The 19,296-nt window shown below is 38.2% G+C and overlaps 1 protein-coding gene across 1 annotated transcript; it reads left to right on the plus strand.

Moving 5' to 3' along the window:
• Nucleotides 1-1,728: 1,728 nt before the first annotated feature.
• On the plus strand, nucleotides 1,729-18,296 carry LOC113280734 (nucleolar transcription factor 1-B-like). The gene is made up of 9 exons (XM_026529321.1): nucleotides 1,729-1,990; nucleotides 3,087-3,294; nucleotides 3,787-3,883; nucleotides 4,025-4,153; nucleotides 4,342-4,412; nucleotides 4,527-4,705; nucleotides 4,757-4,955; nucleotides 5,074-5,174; nucleotides 17,932-18,296. The coding sequence occupies exons 1-9, from the start codon at nucleotides 1,729-1,731 to the stop codon at nucleotides 18,294-18,296; spliced, it is 1,611 nt and encodes a 536-aa protein (XP_026385106.1).
• Nucleotides 18,297-19,296: the final 1,000 nt, after the last annotated feature.

Raw genomic sequence — 19,296 nt, forward strand, 5'->3', positions numbered from 1 at the left:
TACTTATAGTCTCACAAACTTGACGATCATTCAAAGTACTTACCTAATAAAATCAAACTCTAAATAAAACACACTTTCCTAACATAACACAAACTCTAAATAGAACTCTATAGAACCGGCACAACTTGCTTCGACTTCCAAATATGACACAGTGTGTCAACAACGTATATTGATCCACCCAGACGTATCAACAATACTTGTTGATCCATGCACCGTGTCAACAATACTTGTTTACCCACGAACCAAGTCACCATATCTTGGTTTAACTTCTAACACCTTTTAACATGAACTGGTTAAACCTAACAAATCCCACATACAATAATAAGAATTTCTATGACAAAAGAAGTTAGAACGAAACCTTCAGTATGGAGTCATAAACCACCGATGCGTTCAGTTCACAGGTAGCATCCAAGGAACTTCTGGAGAGCTGGACCAGTGCGTCATCCAGCTTCTAGTGAAAAATAAATCAGTGAAGATAAATCAAAGAAATTCTTATAAAAAAAAATGTTAAAAAAAAAACAAAAAAGTTACCTTCGTTGAGTCGAGCTCTTTCTGGAGATCATCAAGGCTTTCTTCTGAAAATTTTAAATACATTGACGCTTCCCGTAATTCTTCACTGGTCAGGTGTTTTGAATGCTGTTATAAAAGATTATAGATATCTGTCAAAAATAACAAAAGTTTTACCAATAAAGCTATATAGTTATAGACTTGGCAGATTTTAGTTAACCATAGCATGAAACTAGTTCTACAAAACAAGAGCTGAGAGCCCATTATTAACTCGGACTCCAAGAATAATCCATAAATACCGGAATAAAAATAAAAAGACAAACCAAAATACAGAGATTTAAGAAATACCAAAAAACCAAATAAAAATACAATTTCATGAGTAGGGTTACCATCTGGGAATAATATCATCCTCTCTTGACGACTGGAATAGTAGTAACCACGATCCATCTTTCCACTACCTTGTTCTTGATTATTATCAGACGACATATCTTACGGAAGTGATACACTCACCGCATCTTTCTCCCGCAATTGTTCCTGATTGGCAATCCAACGTCCCGGTGAAGCGTTCTTAACATCGAGATTATAAAGGGTGAATGTGGGGCCCAAGATTTATTAGATGGGGGATTTTGTGCAGGAGAAAGATGCGGTCAATCTATCATTTCCGCATATCTTATCCTCCCTTCTGAGAAGAAAACTCCAATGCTGATATCACTTTTATATACCTCAAATTTCTATACGAGGATTAGGTCGGTGGAGGGACCCCATGTGGTGTGACTAGTAGCCGTATTAATTAATTAATTAATTATAGGAGGAAAAAAACCGTTCAGTCCAAAACCGCCCAAAAAATACAGATCAGTCCATCCCAATCTATCTAGGAACAGATAAGTCCACAAAATGTATAAAGACGCTGCTGACCTCCACACGTGTTTCATAAAGTACACGTGTAGCGAATGGAATCAGTTTTGTAACTGACACAATGAACGTGCTTGCGACACGTTTGCTCAAAAAAGAAACTAAATTAAAAATTAAAAACTGCAGCGTAACGGACAAAACATTAAATCCATGTTGGTTGTTTTGCAGACTAAAAGCAGAAGAAGAAAATCTTGAAGAAATTTTGCAGACAAATCCTAAAAATTTCTTCAAATTATTGAAAACATTTAATCAAAAACCCTAAAATCTTATTAATCAAAACACCTAGATGATTGCAGTATCAGTAACATCATGTTGAAAGGAAAAAAAGTATCTTCAAAGACAAACGCACCAACAGTGGAAGATTCAACATCAACTGAAGAAGATAATCCATCAGTTGCGGTAGAAGAAATTCAAAAATCAACATCACCAACGACGAGATCGAAATCAGCATTAAAAGATTCAACACCAATTTCATCCCCAACTCCATCAGTTGTAGCAGAAAAAAATTCGGAAATCAACAGGACCAAAAACGAGATCGAAGAGATCATTAGAAGATTCAACATCAATTTCAGTACCAGAAACTTCAAAAACATCACCAACTAAGAAGAAATTAAAGACTTCAAAGCCTTCAAAGACTTCAAAGCCTTCACATCCTCCAATGCCTCCAAAGCCTTCAACATATGTTAAAAATAAAAAAGAAAAAAAAAAGGTAACAATTCAAGTTAAGTTTTGTCTGTTTTTGAGCAATTTTTATGATATTTCGTGTATATGTGTACAGATCTGTACACCACCATGTTGTTGCAGTGTTTCATTTCCAGTTTTGTCTATTTTGGACAATTTTTGTGAGTTTTGTTGCTGGTCTGTACATACTAGTACACCGCCATGTTGTTGCAGTATTTCATTTACAGTTCTGTCTATTTTTGACAATTTTTGTGAGTTTTGTTGCTGGTCTGTACATACTAGTACACCAATATGTTGTTGCAGTGTTTCATTTCCAGTTCTGTCTATTTTTGACAATTTTTATGAGTTTTGTTGCTGGTCTGTACATACTAGTACACCAATATGTTGTTGCAGTGTTTCATTTCCAGTTCTGTCTATTTTTGACAATTTTGTGAGTTTTGTTGCTGGTCTGTACATACTAGTACACCAATATGTTGTTGCAATGTTTCATTTTCAGTTCTGTCTATTTTTGACAATTTTTGTGAGGTTTGTTGCTGGTCTGTACGTACTACACCAATATGTTGTTGCAGTGTTTCATGTCATGATATGTCTGATTTTGACAATTTTTTGTGAGAATTGTTGCTGGTCTGTACAGATTTGTACACCAACATGTTTTTGTGATGTTTCATGTCATGATATGTCTATTTTTGACCAATTTTTGTGAGTTTTGTTGCTGGTCTGTACATACTAGTACACCAACATGTCCTGTAATGTGAGTGTGTTAGTGGTTTTATGGTTAATGTCATGTTATATGTGTGTTGGAGTTATTTCTTTTCAGTTGTATGTACATATTTGTACACAAGCATTCTATTGCAGTGATTCATGGCATGTTATGTGTATTTTAAAGATGTTTATGTAGCAGTGCACTGGTATATACACCAGCATTTTTTTATGAGTATCATGTGTTATGCTTCTATTTTCTTATTCTCATTTGTCTATTTTCGTAGATACAAACAAACCTTATAGATCAGGTTTTCATGCAATCAATGAGTTTGTGAACAAGCACCTTGAGGAGGATGGAGAAGTAAGGAAGAAAAAGGATCCTGAAAAAGTATGGTTCACAGACTTTCAGTTAGAGAAGAAAAAGGAGATCCTTCTTTCGCCTGTACTAGATGTCTTTGTTCACAAGAAAGCTGAAAAGAAAGAGGAGAACAAGTAAGAAAAGAAAAAGGAGAAAAAAAAAGATGTGTGGTTCAAAAATCCAGACTCAATCTTGAAGGTTGTGAACCATTTCCGCCATGATAATTCAGGAGGAAATGTTTTTATTTTCAATACTGCCGAGGAGAAAAAGTTTGTGGAAGTAGAAAGTATTCCAGAAGATTTGGTTTTAATTTTTGGATTACCTATGGTGGAATCAGAACCTGTAGAAGGATAAAGTACCAAAACTCAAGCTGAGATGAGATATGGTTCGCTGATAACCCGAATGAAACTGAAGGATCCAACTAAGTTGGGGAAACTATATGTGGAGAATGAAATCTTGTGTATAATGAAGTTAAAACCGAAGTTGGATAGAGAGATTAAAAGAAATGCTGAGGACTTGGTAGTGTTGTTTGGGATGTACCTGTGCATCACTGTTTTTTTTACCATAGAAAATGGGAGCGCGCTTACCAAGAGCCATTTTTCTCACTACTTTAAATCATTGGATAGAATGAAGAAAACCAACTGGCCAGTTCGTATACATAAATATCTAATGGATAGCATTAGGATACATATCGATTCACCACTTAAAGTTAATGGTTGTATGGTTTACCTGTTTTTGAGTTTACATGTGTACATTGTTTTACACCAGCTTTAAGTTGTACCAATTTACATGCTTTTCTTCATGTGTATATATATTTGTTGGGTTCTATCACATTTCTAACTCTTTACCTGTTTGTCAATGCAGTACCTGTTTGCTGAACACAACAACAGCATGATGCCAATCAATGAACAAGGTTTCCCTAGGTTTCTAAGGTGGGTAATAAGTGACATGAGTAATACAATCGAGAAAGACATTAATGAAGATATGAAAAAGGTAACTCGATAACTTTCTTACGATAGTGATTTCTTCCTAGATGTTTACATTAATATACACCTTGATAAGGTGTACAAAATGGTGACAAGATTCAAAATTTTGTCATGTGTACAACAATATACACCTGTAACACAGGTGTAAAAAGATGTACACCTGTTATCCATATTGATACTTTGGCATATTTTCAGATGCAACCAGGATGGGTAAAATCATGCAGTGATGAACAACAACAGATCTTGGATGAGTACAGAGAAAATAGGTAAGAAAATAGCACAAATGCACTGAAAAGAAACCTGTACATAGCACTACAGCAAAGAGATGAAGCATTAGAAGAGATTTCTGACTTGCAGGTTAAACATGAAAAGCTTGTTAGCTTCATTGAAGAAAAAAGCAAAAAAGTTCATGCAGCTGATCCGAGGAATGTGGAAAATGATAAGGATCTTGTTGATTTATTTGTTGACACCTTGCAAGAAATCATTTCATTTAACAAAGAATTAAAAAGAGAGGATGAACGTGATGATGATGAGCAGGAGGAGGAGGAAGGAGAGAAAGGTGATAAAAGTGGCAAAGGGTGATGATGATGATAGCGATGATGATGAGGAGGAGGTAAAGGTAAGAAAGGTGGTGATCTACATGATGATAGTGATGATGATGATGAGGAGGAGGAGGATGAGGAGGGTGGAAATGGTGGTGATCTACATGAAGATGACAATGACAAAGAGGGTAGCAAAGGTGGTGATGAGGAGGATAGAACTGAATCCGAAAAGAACAAAGTTCCATCTGAAAATTCTAAAAAGCAAAGGTATAACATCACCTTTATCAAATCTGCAAATCATTTGTTTTTATATTCTTTATGTGTGTACATAGTTGTACACCAGTGTGCTAAAACCTCATACATTTTCTCAAAACTTGCATCTTAGCTCTACTTCAACAAAGGCCAATGAGGGAAATGAAGAAAAGGATATGGAGGATGAAAGTGAATATGACAAAGTAGTTAGTTTGAAACTGCTAACGAGCCGAGGTATGATGATCTAAGATCTCATTTCTTTTCATTTTTTGTATATGTATATACTTGTACACCACCGATAAAAATCAAATCAAACTGTATTTCTCAGCATCCCACTGTCAAAGTCGAATGAAAAAGAGGATGCTAAGGATCTGTAGATGGTGGATTTTCGACAAGGGTTAAAATCATAAAACCATAATTATACATGCTCCTGATCCAGCAATCAGATGAGTATTGAGGCTCATGTCTCTCATTGAAGCATGAAAGCTCGTTCCATGAAATCTCTGACTGGGAATACTGTCTCTCAGAGTATATGTAGATGTGTAGTCTCTCAGTTGAGGAAACGGCAGATCTCATGAATACTGAGCAATTTCAGTAATTATTTCTATATAGAATCGAAAGATTGGACGGCTCCTAGACAGCTTGCCTGCTAGTATAGAGCAATAACGTCTTCAGGATGCAACAAGGTTTTGTCTGACGATATAAATGAGATATGACGTTTCAACAAGCTCATATTTCTCAATTCTCAGATTATTAATGCTCCTAGACAGCATGCCTGCTAGTATATAGCCATCAATTAATTATATCTGATCGTTAACTGAATATTCAGCAATATTCTACGATTCTTCGTAATATTTCGTCAATCCAATTCGTGGTTCTTCCCAGCAGAATTCCACGGGTTAGTGATAAATGTTCAACGTACGGGCGTCTGATCAAGCTATCGAGTAAGCCCCGACCAAAACAGTGCAAGTGTACTCAGCAATAATGCACAAACGAGCACCTGAATGCATGAACGAGCATTCCAAAAACACGAAGGAACGATGAACCTATGCAAAATAGGAAGGAAATGACAAATAATTAAATATTAATTGAGGCGCCAGGGGACTGTTCCCACCGGCTGGCCGGTCGTGCCGTGTCTAGTCCCACGCCCAATTTTATATTTTATCATATTTTTATTATTTTCCTTGATCTCATGAAAATCTCTTCATTTGAGAAAATGTCCTTCGTTTCACGAAAACTCCTTAAATTCATGAAATTTCCCTCAAGTCATGAAAAATAATATAAAATTAGGGAAACTCGTGGGATCGGGCCTTAGCCAGCCGGTCATGCCTTAGCCGGTCCCATACGCCCCTTATTTAATTATTATTATTTTTTATGTTTCCCTCATCTCATGGAAACTCCTTGGTTTTAATAAACTCCTTTATTTTATGATATTTTCCTAAACTCATGAAATTATGTAAAATTAGGGAGAAAAATGCACGGGACCGGGCTCACTGGCCGTCCGGCCATGCCCTTGCTGTGGCCGGTCCCACACGCTCTGTTTCCTTATTTTTTATTATTTGTTTCCTTCATCTCATGGAAACTCCCTGATTTCGACAAATTTCTTGGTCTTAACAAACCTCTTGATTTTATGATATTTCCCTAAAATCATGAAAAATATTATAAAATTGAGAAAAGTGCCTTGGGACCGTGCACATTGGACGTACGGCCATGCCTTGGCCATAGACGGTCCCACACTTCATGAATCCCTTATTTTATTAATTATTTTCATCATCTCATGAATTTTTCCTAGTTTCAGCAAAACCTTGAATCCTTCATAGTTTCTCAAAATGTTGCTCAAACGCGCATCGGAAAATATCGAGACTCTCTGGACTGAGACACGGACATTATGGTGGCACTGGCATGTCCCCTTGACCGATAAAGGACGGCCCTGGGATTGCAAATAGCCAGTCTCACATGTTTTTAATAATTTTGACCTAATTTGCTCAATTGCTCATGTTAGGTCCAAACTCTTCTCAAACAACTGGGAGTTTGCTCAAACGACCACCAAGATCCAGTCCCATGACCCCTTGGTCGGTCCCTCATCTCTCCATAATCAGGTTTTTACTACCTAACGCTCACACGAGCATTATTTCAATAAATGATTAAACCATCATTTAATCATTCTTTCCCCAACTGGTCTTCAGGAGACTTTGGTATTTTGCTCATTTGAGCATCTGGGCGTTGCATGGTCGACTCTTCATCCCATGTACCTGGTCCCTCCTTCACTCTATGTTTGATTTTCAATAAATCATCGATTGATCGAAAATTAGGGTTTCGAATCCAGAGCTCTGCAAAAACGTAATTCTGAGCAGATTCAAATACTAATAATTTTTTGATGATCCAGTGATCAACACTTTTATTATTACGCTCGGCCTAGCTGCCAGTATCTTAAACGAATATTTTATCTGGTCCTGACACCAACAATTCATCAGATGAGCAACACTTGCTCATACGAGCAATATTTTCTCAAACTAAGGAATATTGGTTCAACTATCAATATTCAACAATTCAAAAAAAAATTCTCACCTTAAGTTATCAACATTTATTTGACAATATACTTTTGTCTCAGCAGGCACGTTCAATTCATGAGTCTCAGAACATTTGAAAATCACGTTCAACTCAGCAATACAAGGACTCATCGTCCCATAAAGTCAGCAACTGACTCCACAATCACGAGATGTCAATCTGTCACATGGGGGGATATTAACTAGGGTTTTGGTATGGCGGTCCACGGCACGTGTGTTCATACACACGATGAGAATGTGATCAAGTCGTGCAATCAGTTGGAGGACTTAGCAAAGTAGTGGATGGGAAATCAACCAAGTCTCCGCACGATGAGCAACTGGTTTTGACACGATTTCCCACTTCCCCATTCTTTGACTTCAGCAACTGTCACACTTCATGGGATCAAGGTGTTTACAATTCCAGCAATATAAAAGGCCTCTGAATCATGATTCACAGAAGACAAAAATTTATCTACAAAGTTCATACAGACAATCTTTCGTCGACACGAACCCATCGTCTGAACAATCACTCTCAACTGAGTAAATTCAATCATTCAGAACTTTCTTACGCAGAATACACAACACACCTACAATATCGATCACCATTGATCTCACACATTTCTCAGCTTCCCTCCTACAGGTCAACCCATCCTCTCTTGTGACCGAATTGACTCTGGAACGACCATTATCTTGGTTTAGGCCGGAGTCCTACAGATTGATCTCTCGAACTTAAATCACTCCATTATTGAAGTGCATCTTTGTGAGGTTGAGCATTTGCTTGGTTCAAGGAGTCTCCTCCGCACGGTCATATCCTCGATTCCTTAAAACCCAGCAAATCGTTTTTCCGTATCTACAGATTGGCGACCACAATGGGAGATCATTCTCTCGGTTTCAATCTCAATTCTCACAAAGATTGTTGGTCTTAGGTCTGGGTTAGTTACAGGTTCCAACACAAATGACGCTAGCACTAGCAACAATAACAATGGGGATATCCCGAAAACTATTCCGGCCTCTAACACTGACGATGGTAATGTTATTCCTCCTCACGCTAACATGGAAGGTCATCCCTCGTTCGGCCGACACCCTGAGGAAGTCATGGGGAATCCACCACCTACCATGGATGATCACATCAAGGTGCAAGAGACTCTTGCAAATAATCAAACTGACATGGCTGCAACACAGAATGAGCTATTCAATTATCTCAAGACTCTCACTGAAAAAATGTCAGAGAAGACTCAAAGAAAAGGAAAAAAAAAGAAACATCCTCAGATACTGATCCTAAAGTAGTTCCAATTCATGCAGTGGATGACAACGAAGTCCGCAAAGCTGCATACGATCCATCAACGAAAGAATCATCAAATTCCATTACACGGGAAGATTTGGAACACCTCTTGGAGAACCATGGAAAAGACAAGACATCGCATATCCATCATCACCAGCCTCGGTAGCATGTTTATCGGTTCCTGGAAGCCTTGGGCGAACATGAGCACAACCATGTTGTTCGCCTCAAAGAATTTTCAAAATCCTTGAAAGGAAGGGCATACACCTGGTACAACAATATCGCACCAGGAAGTATCAACAATTGGGGATAAATGATTAACGCCTTCTACAAAAAGTACTTCTTTGTGTCAGAGCAAGTTACTCTCTCTGATCTTGGAAGAATGTTTCAGAAGAACAATGAACATCCCAATGACTACGTGAAAAGATTCAGAGGCCATGCCCTGGATTGTCATGATCCAAACGTCAAGGAGCAACAACTTGTAGACTTGTGTATCAACAGCATGATCCCGGCCTACGTAGCTTTGTTAGAAAATCTTCGTTTCCATACTTTTTCAGAGCTTCATGAAATGGCGAAGAGATCGGAAACTACTGCACCCGCTTTACTGCAAAGAACAAAGGATACAAAGCGTGAAGAACCACGAGACTCTAGAGGTAGCAGATGTCTGATCAACAAGCAGTACAACCTCCAGCCTTCCACAAACGTTGTCGCAGAAGGAAGCAAAAGGAAAGCTGAACCACCGCGCAAGCATACCTCAGCTCCTTCAAAAGCACAAAGGAAGGATAAACAAGATGCACAGGCCCCTGACCAGCGCATAATGGCTCCTGATCAAAATGCACCTGACTTTCCCATTTCCATTAAAGAGGTGATCGAACTCCTGGATGCTTGGATCCAAGATGGTGCTATCAAGTTTCCATATGTCAAGAAAGAACCAACTGAAGAAGACATGGAAAATCCTTGTTACTGTCGCTTCCACAGGTTCGTCAATCATCCCACCAGCGATTCAAGAGTCTTACAGCGCATATTCAGGGAAAAGGTTGTATCGAGAAAGTTTAAATTGGGGACTGAAGGAGTACACATAGATCCTCTTCCAGTCAGGACTTTCTCCATCTCTGAAAAACCAGTCAAAGAAGCAGTTCAATCATTGATCGAGTATGTCTGCGAATTTATCTATTTGTCGAAGGCGCAGAGGGGAGACATGTTTATTGCTCTGAACTACATAGTGTCCGGGAAACGTCTACCGTTTCCTGAAGTACCTCCTGAACATCCATACACTGACAAGGAAATGTATGACTGGGGACTGCTCACCGCAGTGCATATTAAAGAAAATGAATTCAAGAGAGCATTTGTTGATGTTGGCACCGCTATCAGTATCATTCCTTTGAAAACTCTCAGAGCCGCTGGAATCACTTGAAAAGAAGCTACACATGCTCCCATGTCAATCAGAGATCACGAAGGGACAGTCAGGGATGCATACGGCCACATCACCCTCAAGGTCAGGAAAAACTCGGTCTGCACTTTAACCAAGTTTTATATAATCCGGGAAGATCCAGGATATGACATGATTCTTAGACGACCTTGGATTCATGCTGGAAAATTGACTCTAATGACTTTGATTGAAGAAAGCTTTGACTCAGAAGAAGTAGAAGATACTTCATCATTCGGGCATTTGGAGGAAGTCAAAGCCTTGGTAGAATTTGCACAACAACCTGGAGAAAGCGCACACTTTTTCATCAAAAGGTTCCATACTCAGGCAAGTTTGATTCCCCTTCATGCACCTATACTACCAATGTTTAATCATGTTTCCTTGGTCCGGGGACTGCTTCCCACTGACAACTTAGTTGTCTCAAACTGCTATGAGTGGATATCCCCACCACGTATACCAAATGGTTGAGTACAGAGCCTCTTCAAACTGATCATTCTATCAAAAAATTTATTGCTGAAGACGTGGCTAAGCATGACGGACAATACGCTGGATACTCCCATCTGCACAAGTTTCCATATGTGTCGCAACCATGGAATCCCATCACGCGAGGAATCCCGAATCAGCAGAAGATATTCAAGGCGCGGACAACGAAGCCTAACAAATTTTGTGAAGGAGACCTAGTTCTCAAAGAAACTCAGCGCAATCTTCACTCTGGAAGAAGCTCCAATTGGGAAGGACCATTTATCGTTTTTAAGTACATAACCGGAGGATACTACAGGTTGATCAACACAGATGGCAGAACCCTGCCAGTGATCCACGAGAATTGGCTTAAGGCATTTAACGCCTGAAATTATTAAACATTTGAGGTACTAGGCGTTTGAGCATTCATGAAGCCTGGGATTTGGCATTTAGGATTTTCTTTCACTGTATTTCAATTTCTCCAAAACTTTTGCAATACTTGCATTCAGTATTTGAATTCAGCAATTTTTCAAAATTCAATTCATTTTACTTAAAGAAAATCTCTATCAAATCCAAAAGAAAATCCTCAATCATCTACCAATCCAAAAACTATCAATATCAAAACCAAAATAAAACCTCACATCTCTCAAAATTTCATAAGTTCAAGAGATTATGGAAAGTAAATCAAAGAAAATCAGCAAAGAAATATTTTCGCTCATCTGCATCCTTCAAGACTTGCAAGACCGCCTTCTCCATGTTCAGCTCCTCGATCAGCTTAGCAATCTTGTCTTCTTTCTCCATCACATCATTATTGGTAAAGGGTATGTTATTCTCACATGACTTCTTGATAGCATCTATTTTCTTACGAAGCCACTTCACGTTGAATCCAAGTCTTTCATAATTCTCCAAGTTGAACTCCCAATCAAAGAGTACATCTGGAGTCACAGTATTTCTGGCCCTGGCGCATATATCATTTACAACACGCAAGTTTACACTTACTTGCATTGTTAAAATCATAAGCGCCTCCAGGGTCTCTGGTAACAATGATGTGACCAAACTTCCTTCATATCTTCTCGTACAAGCCTGCATATCCAATAGGAACGCTGAATCCACCAACTAGTTCATGATATGGAACGATGCGTCAAATGGAGGATCAAAATAAACTCCCGCACTTGGATATTCATGCACCACTATACGGTTCTCAATTACTGGAGAAACTTCTACGGTCATGGAAACAGTTTCTTCAGTCTCTTCTACTTGTGGCTCGGTTTCTTCTACTACTAAAGTAGCAACAATCGAGGTTTTCATAACTTCAGTGACAACCCTATCATGGCCTTGAAGTGCATGTATGGTTGTCTCTTCATCAATAACTCCAGGGCTGCTCGCGTTATCATTATTGATTTCAGTATCCTCAACTTCGGTATTTGGTACCTAATACGAAGATTACATGAGGTTAGAGCAATCTAAACATGGAAACCAAGTGGGATCATAGACTACAACATACAAGCAGTACAACATCGTCAAAATTCATCATTATGCACTCAAGACACGAACAAATAACGTGAAATTCATGAAAACACGTTTTGCGGCAAGTTCATCTGAAGAGATTTTATTATGCCCTGTACAAGAATACTAACTGGGAGAAATATACAAGTAATCCAAGGATGAGTTATACACCATTATCTTTTTATAGATGTTATCTATAACATATCAAAATTTCATAAAAATCCGATGAACTAGCAAGGATATGTGGTCAAAACATTAGACAACATACAGTCTGAAAAAGTTCTGAAAGTCTTCTGGAAGTTTACGGTTTCGCATTTTTCAGGTCCTAAACGTTCTCAAAACTTATAAGGCTTCTTTTCAAAATCTTGGAAATTTTCCTGGCTTGAGGATACATATGCAGATATTGAATATACGACTTCGGACGAATATTTTATAGCGTTTTTACTAAAAGACTGAGTTCTGAATTTTCTGGTGACGTATTTCGGTAAAAATTTTCGTATATGTACATGGATTCTTGTTCATTCACTCATAAATCAATAGTTTTATGCTTCCATGGATAAAAGGCAAAGGAAATACTTACTTTAAGGTTCTCTGAAACGTTCAAAGAATCAGAATTGCCTATGTCAACATCAAGAGTCTCATTACTTCCATTCAGTTTTGAACCCTGGGAGTTTTCTTTATCTCTAGCCTCTGAAAGTGAACGAGCATCAACACCCTCCACTTCCATGGAGACATCCTCCTGGACATATTCTCAAAAAATTAGCATTTTATCTATAAAGCATCATGTTTGGTTGTGGAAGAGTACTCACGTCATTCTCTTCTTCAACACTCAAGTCATAAACAGTCTGCCCAGCAGCAGAGAATTGAAGACCATTAATACTTGATGGAGAAAAGTTCTGTAACCAAATAACGAATGTTCATTTACGATCCTAGTAATACGGATAAGAAAAAGTCATGGCGAAAAAGTATTAACAACTCACCAAGGAAACAACTGGGACTTTATGGTGTTAGGAAACAGCTTACAATTCTTGTTCCTGCCTTCTCCACCGTGAATAACTGTTTCTTCTTCTGAGAAGTTTACTTCGATTCGAGGTCTGACTGCACGACCGTCCTGCAAAAGAAAATTGATGTGATAATTAAAAAATAATTATTTTAATCTTATGAAGAATAGGCAAAAGATACATACTGGTGAACATCCTGGAGATGCCTTTCGCTTATCACCGCCAGAGATATGTTTCAATCTTGTTCGAGAAGCAATCATATCAGAAGAAGGAGGCTCTTTCATTAAAGGTTGGCCAACCATTACAAAATCGTGTAAACACTCAAGATGTTGATCCCAGAAATCTATGTAACCTAGAGTTACATATGTAAGTCTTTCAGAAAAAAGAAACCTGTAAGAACCTCCTTCCACACGTGTGCGATCTAAACAGGTCTTAAGTTGTTCCACTGATGGTTTCCTTCTTCGAAAAGTTGGAACGCACTGATCCATACCCATCTGACGAGCTGCTCTATCGATGTTGTATTCCTCTACTGAAAAGTCTTCATACATTGCTGATATCAAGTGACCTTGGGTACAACTCAACATAAAGGATCTTTTACCATCGTTCAAGTCAACGCCAGATTTCAGTGTCATAGTATTGAAAGTTTTCAACTGAGAAACATAAGAAGGAATTAGCACCCAGGGGCCAAAATTAAACTCAGATTCATCGTCTAACACGTCAATGAGACGTGTCTTGGATTGAGGTTGCTTTGTAGACCAGCGCATAATCCTAGCATTATCCTTCTCAGGAAAAATACGGCGAGAATCAGCAGCATTCAGCCCTTGTAAGATATTACGGGGAATAGGTGCATAATTCTTGAAGCGCTCCCACATCAAGGCCTGGAGAAACATCGTATTGGCGTAGCATTCAATCTTCATAAAGCCATTCAAAACGCTGGAGTCTATAACCAAGGAGTCCAGGTTAGAGTACAAAGAACCCAAGAATAAACTACCTATGGGAAGTTTTTCACCTTGAGACATTTTAATGGCAAAAGGGATTACAAATGGCTTTAGCAAGGTTCCGATGTCTTCAAAAACGTCCCTGGACAGCCATAAACACAAGAAAGAAGCAATAGATAACATACCGTCAGGTTCGTCAAGAGGGGTATCTCGTGGCCACCAGTGTGTTAACCAATGGGCGTAACAACCTTTGCAAGACGCCTTATTAATTCTCTCCATCTCAACTGTCAAGATGTTGGAAACTGTTGTCTCCTATGCCGAAAGCTCTTCAGGGAAGTTACTCGTGATTGGGAGATGCAATAGTAAAATCTCCCCATCTGCATATGAAGGTATGAGTTGGAATGCACCAGCGAACAAGTAGAGCTACAATACCTCGCGCATCATGGAAAATGAAAAAATCTCCAGATGCTTGGATAGCCCTGGCTACCTGTGCTCTATCCAACATGGCTTTAATACGAGGAAAACCCAGCATGTGTCTCGCCCACCCAGAGAATTTTTCTAAAGGTCGTCGAGAAAGTTTGAATTCTACAATCGACGCCAGAAAAAGTTCTCGTTCAAGACAAAATCGAATAGCTGCTCGAGGAGTCACTAATTTCTTTTGAACAACCTCTCTGGGATTTATCAGAAGGCGAAATGCTGGATATTGGAGATGTTTTTCAGTTCCTTGCTGAACCGTGAAAAATGCATCATCTATATTTGGAACATTTTTGAGACTAGGAGTTTCTTCTTCTTCTTCACCAGCAGAAATCTCATCCATACATGTACCGTCTATGGAGGCATCATTTTCCTAGGAGTCAGACATCTTTGCGAAGTAGCTGTAATGTGAGCAAACATTATTTCAGAATATTGTCATACAAGACGCAAACTTCGACAATATGATGGAGCTATACAATCTGACGACAAAATATTCATGCAGGCATCTACAAAAATGGTAATCCTTAACTCTTACCTCTTTAAAATTTCACTAGCACGGTGATTGTGATATAAGAGTTAGCACTCCGAAATAAGTTCGTTCTTTGAAACCTGTAATAACGAACAAAGCCTTATCATTTGAAAATTGGAACCCGGTTTTTCATAAAATCATGAACATAATTTTCATAGTATGATTCACAACTAAGATATGAAACTTACACCAAGACAATATTTCACCATAAATAAATTTTCTAATTTCAAGGGTTACTCAAAACCCATGTTTTGTTTTTACGAAACAATGATTAACGTGAATGATTCACGTAAAAAATTTAAAACTTTTATTACTCACGTAAATAAATATGGCATTATATTATTATATGTCACGGTTTCACATATAAAAAAAATCTCTATTTTCCTTCGAATGAGCATTTTTTTTTGAAACGAAGGTTTATTTCGGTCTTGTGAAAGGTTCATATCTTTTAAGATAAAGTTTTGATTTCCATGAAAGCTCATAAACAAAATTTTATCACTGGACACAGGTCTATTTCAAAAGAAAAATCTCTCTCAAGTTAGGGATTATTGCTAGTCTCTTGAACTAATGATCAAACGAACATACGTTTAATAAAATAAGGGTTTTCTACAAAACCCACACTCATACATACACATGTATAAAATTTTAGCATGATCAAAGTATGAACAACTCATGAATAAATTATTGAACTTATGAAGAAAAAAGAATTGTCGCATACCTGGTCGGCGTCGTCCGGACGGTGGTTGCTCCGATCGGACGGCGCAAACTCCGGCAAAAAAAAATCTCTTTTCTTTCTCTCCGACCTGAATATGAGGAAGGGATGAAGTTGGTGGACGTGAGAAAGAAATAATAAATAAAAAAAAGGATTAATCCCTTTTATATCAAATTTTATTTCCAAAACCTAATCTTAGATTTCCTTATTGGGCCCGACCCGTGAATCCTAAGTCGACTAATCTTCGTTCAAGCCGTGGTTCTCTCTCACGATCAAAAATATGGTAACATCTTATCTTACGACTAAGTTCAATTACTTATTTCGTTCATGACTGGAAAATCACCATTCGGTGCTGACTGAGGAACATGACTGTCCCTCACTAAGCAGGGGACTTAATGTAGATGGTGGATTTTCGACAAGGTTTAAAATCGTAAAACCATAATTATACATGCTCCTAATCCATCAATCAGATGAGTATTGAGGATCATGTCTCTCATTAAAGCATGAAAGCTCGTTCCATGAAATCTCTGACTGAGAATATTGTCTCCTAGAGTATATGTAGATGTGTAGTCTCTCAGCTGAGGCAACGTCACATCTCATGAATACTGAGCAATTTCAGTAATTATTTTTATATAGAATCGAAAGATTGGACGGCTCCTAGACAGCTTGCCTGCTAGTATAGAGCAATAACGTCTTCAGGATGCAATAAGGTTTTCCCTGACGATATAAAGGAGATATGATGTTTCAACAAGCTCATATTTCTCAATTCTCAGATTATTAATTTTCCTAGACAGCATGCCTGCTAGTATATAGCCATCAATTAATTATCTCTGATCGTTAACTGAATATTCAGCAATATTCTACGATTCTTCGTCAGTTCAATTCGTGGTTCTTCCCAGCAAAATTCCACGGGTTAGTGATAAATGTTCAACGTACGGGCGTATGAGCAAGCTATCGAGTAAGCCCCGACCAAAACAGTACAAGTGTACTCAGCAATAATGCACAAATGAGCACCTGAATGCACGAACGAGCATTCCAAAAACACGAGGGAACGATGAACCTATGCAAAATAGGAAGAAAATGATAAATAATTAAATATTAATTGAGGCGCCAGGGGACTGTGCCCACCGCCCGTCCGGTCGTACCGTAGCCAGTCCCACGCCCAATTTTATATTTTGTCATATTTTTATTATTTTCCTTGATCTCATGAAAATCTCTTCATTTGAGAAAATATCCTTCGTTTCACGAAAACTCCTTAAATTCATGAAATTTCACTCAAATCATGAAAAATAATATAAAATTAGGGAAACTCGTGAGACCGGGCCTTAGACAGCCGGTCATGCCTTAGCCGGTCCCACACGCCCTTTATTTTATTATTATTATTTTTTTTTGTTTCCCTCATCTCATGGAAACTCCGTGATTTAAACAAATTCCTTGGTTTCAACAAACCTCTTGATTTTATGATATTTTTCTAAAACCATGCCTTGGCCATAGATGGTCCCACACTTCATGAATCCCTTATTTTATTAATTATTTTCATCATCTCATGAATTTTTCCTAGTTTCAGCAAAACCCTGAATCCTTCATATTTTCTCAAAATGTTGTTCAAACGCGCATCGGAAAATATCGAGACTCTCCGGACTGAGACACAGACATTATGGTGACATGGGCATGTCCCCTTGACCGACCAAGGCCGGCCCTGGGATTGCAAATAGCCAGTCCCACATGTTTTTAATGATTTTGACCTAATTTGCTCATGTTAGGTCCAAACTCTTCTCAAACAACTGGGAGTTTGCTCAAACGACCATCAGTTAGTACCACGACCACCAGGAGCCCTTGGTCGGTCCCTCATCTCTCCATAATCAGTTTTTTACTACCTAACGCTCACACGAGCATTATTTCAATAAATGATTAAACCATCATTTAATCATCCTTTCACCAACTGGTCTTCAGGAGACTTTGGTAGTTTTCTCATTTGAGCATCTGGGCGTTACATGGTCGACTCGTCATCACATGTAGTCGGTCCCTCCTTCACTCTTTGTTTGATTTTCAATAAATCATCGATTGATCAAAAATTAGGGTTTCGAATCCAGAGCTCTGCAAAAACGTAATTCTGAGCAGATTCACAGCAACTGGAAAATGTGGTGCAATTGGAACTCAATAAGAAGAGAGCGTTAAAGGGTGATGCACCTATAGAATCGCACGAAATAAACATCATGCAATGCGCTGCACAAGGAATCAATCCAGACTGCCTTCTGTACACTTGTTACTTTATGAAACGAAGTATGAAGAAGAGAAAGAGTATCGAAAGAGATCAGCAGAGGGCCGAAGCCATTTGTCAGGAAATGGGAGAAAAATTGGTGGAAAAGATGCTGAAAAAAGTCGGAGTGTATGAAAAGGTGTGGGATATAGCAAAGGATGAAGAGCAAAAGCAGTGGCGCCTACGTATGGAAAAGAATTCGTTGAAGAGGAAGAAGAGTTTTTAAGCTTCATTATACAACATCACTTTCTGAATTGCTTCTAACGTGTTTTATCTTCAGATAATCAATCATTTTATTAGTACACTTTTCAAATTTCAGTTTTCAATACTATAAAGACCTTGAATTAATCTTTTTATTAGTTTCAATCTAAGACTTTTGACTACTAAATATACTTAAGACCTTGAATTAATCTTTTTATTAATTACGATATGCATGTATTGAAAGTATACTTGTGTCAGTACTAAGGTGTATATTACAGGTTAGTAAAAAAATTAAGGTATACATGATTGTGCACATTTACTGATACAATAGAGATTTATAGTGGTACTGTAAGGTCTACATAATGTTACCCATGTACTGACAGATTTTTATGATTATCCAGGCCTGCAGAACTGAAAACATAGAACTGAAAAACTAAACATAGAAAATATACCAGTTCCTTGAGTAGTTCTTCGTCTTGTATGATGATTGCCATGGAGTTCTTGAGCTTAACTACACTTTCCATCCAGTCCGAGACTTAGCTATAGTAGACTAGAAATCAAGACTTATAATTTTGATCACTAACATTGACAAACATGCTTGAGATAGCAACACATGCGAGTTCGACCGAGCAATGCTCTAATAGTAAGAATAAGCATCTTTGTAAAACAAATCAATAGCGGCCTTGGAATTCGCATCACCTGATCCAATAGGGAGATTACACTTGATGTGGTAAAAGCAATAGTTGTGATGTGAACCAGGAAATACTCTTGGAATGCCCTGCAAAAGTCCTTCGTGACGATCACTAAGGAAAACAATCGGACGACCATCGACAACTTTTTTAAGATTATCTAGAAACCAAAACCAATTATCTTTGTTTTCAGTAGACACAATAGAAAAGGCATATGTGTAAAAACCATCATTTCCGTTGATACATGTTGCAGCCATCAAAGTACCCCTGAATCTACCAGTAAGGAAAGTAGCGTCCAAGTAAATCATGGGACTGAGATACCTATATCTATGCTTG

The sequence above is a fragment of the Papaver somniferum genome, chromosome 5 (genome assembly GCF_003573695.1).
Source record: "Papaver somniferum cultivar HN1 chromosome 5, ASM357369v1, whole genome shotgun sequence".
NCBI classification, from domain to species: domain Eukaryota; kingdom Viridiplantae; phylum Streptophyta; class Magnoliopsida; order Ranunculales; family Papaveraceae; genus Papaver; species Papaver somniferum.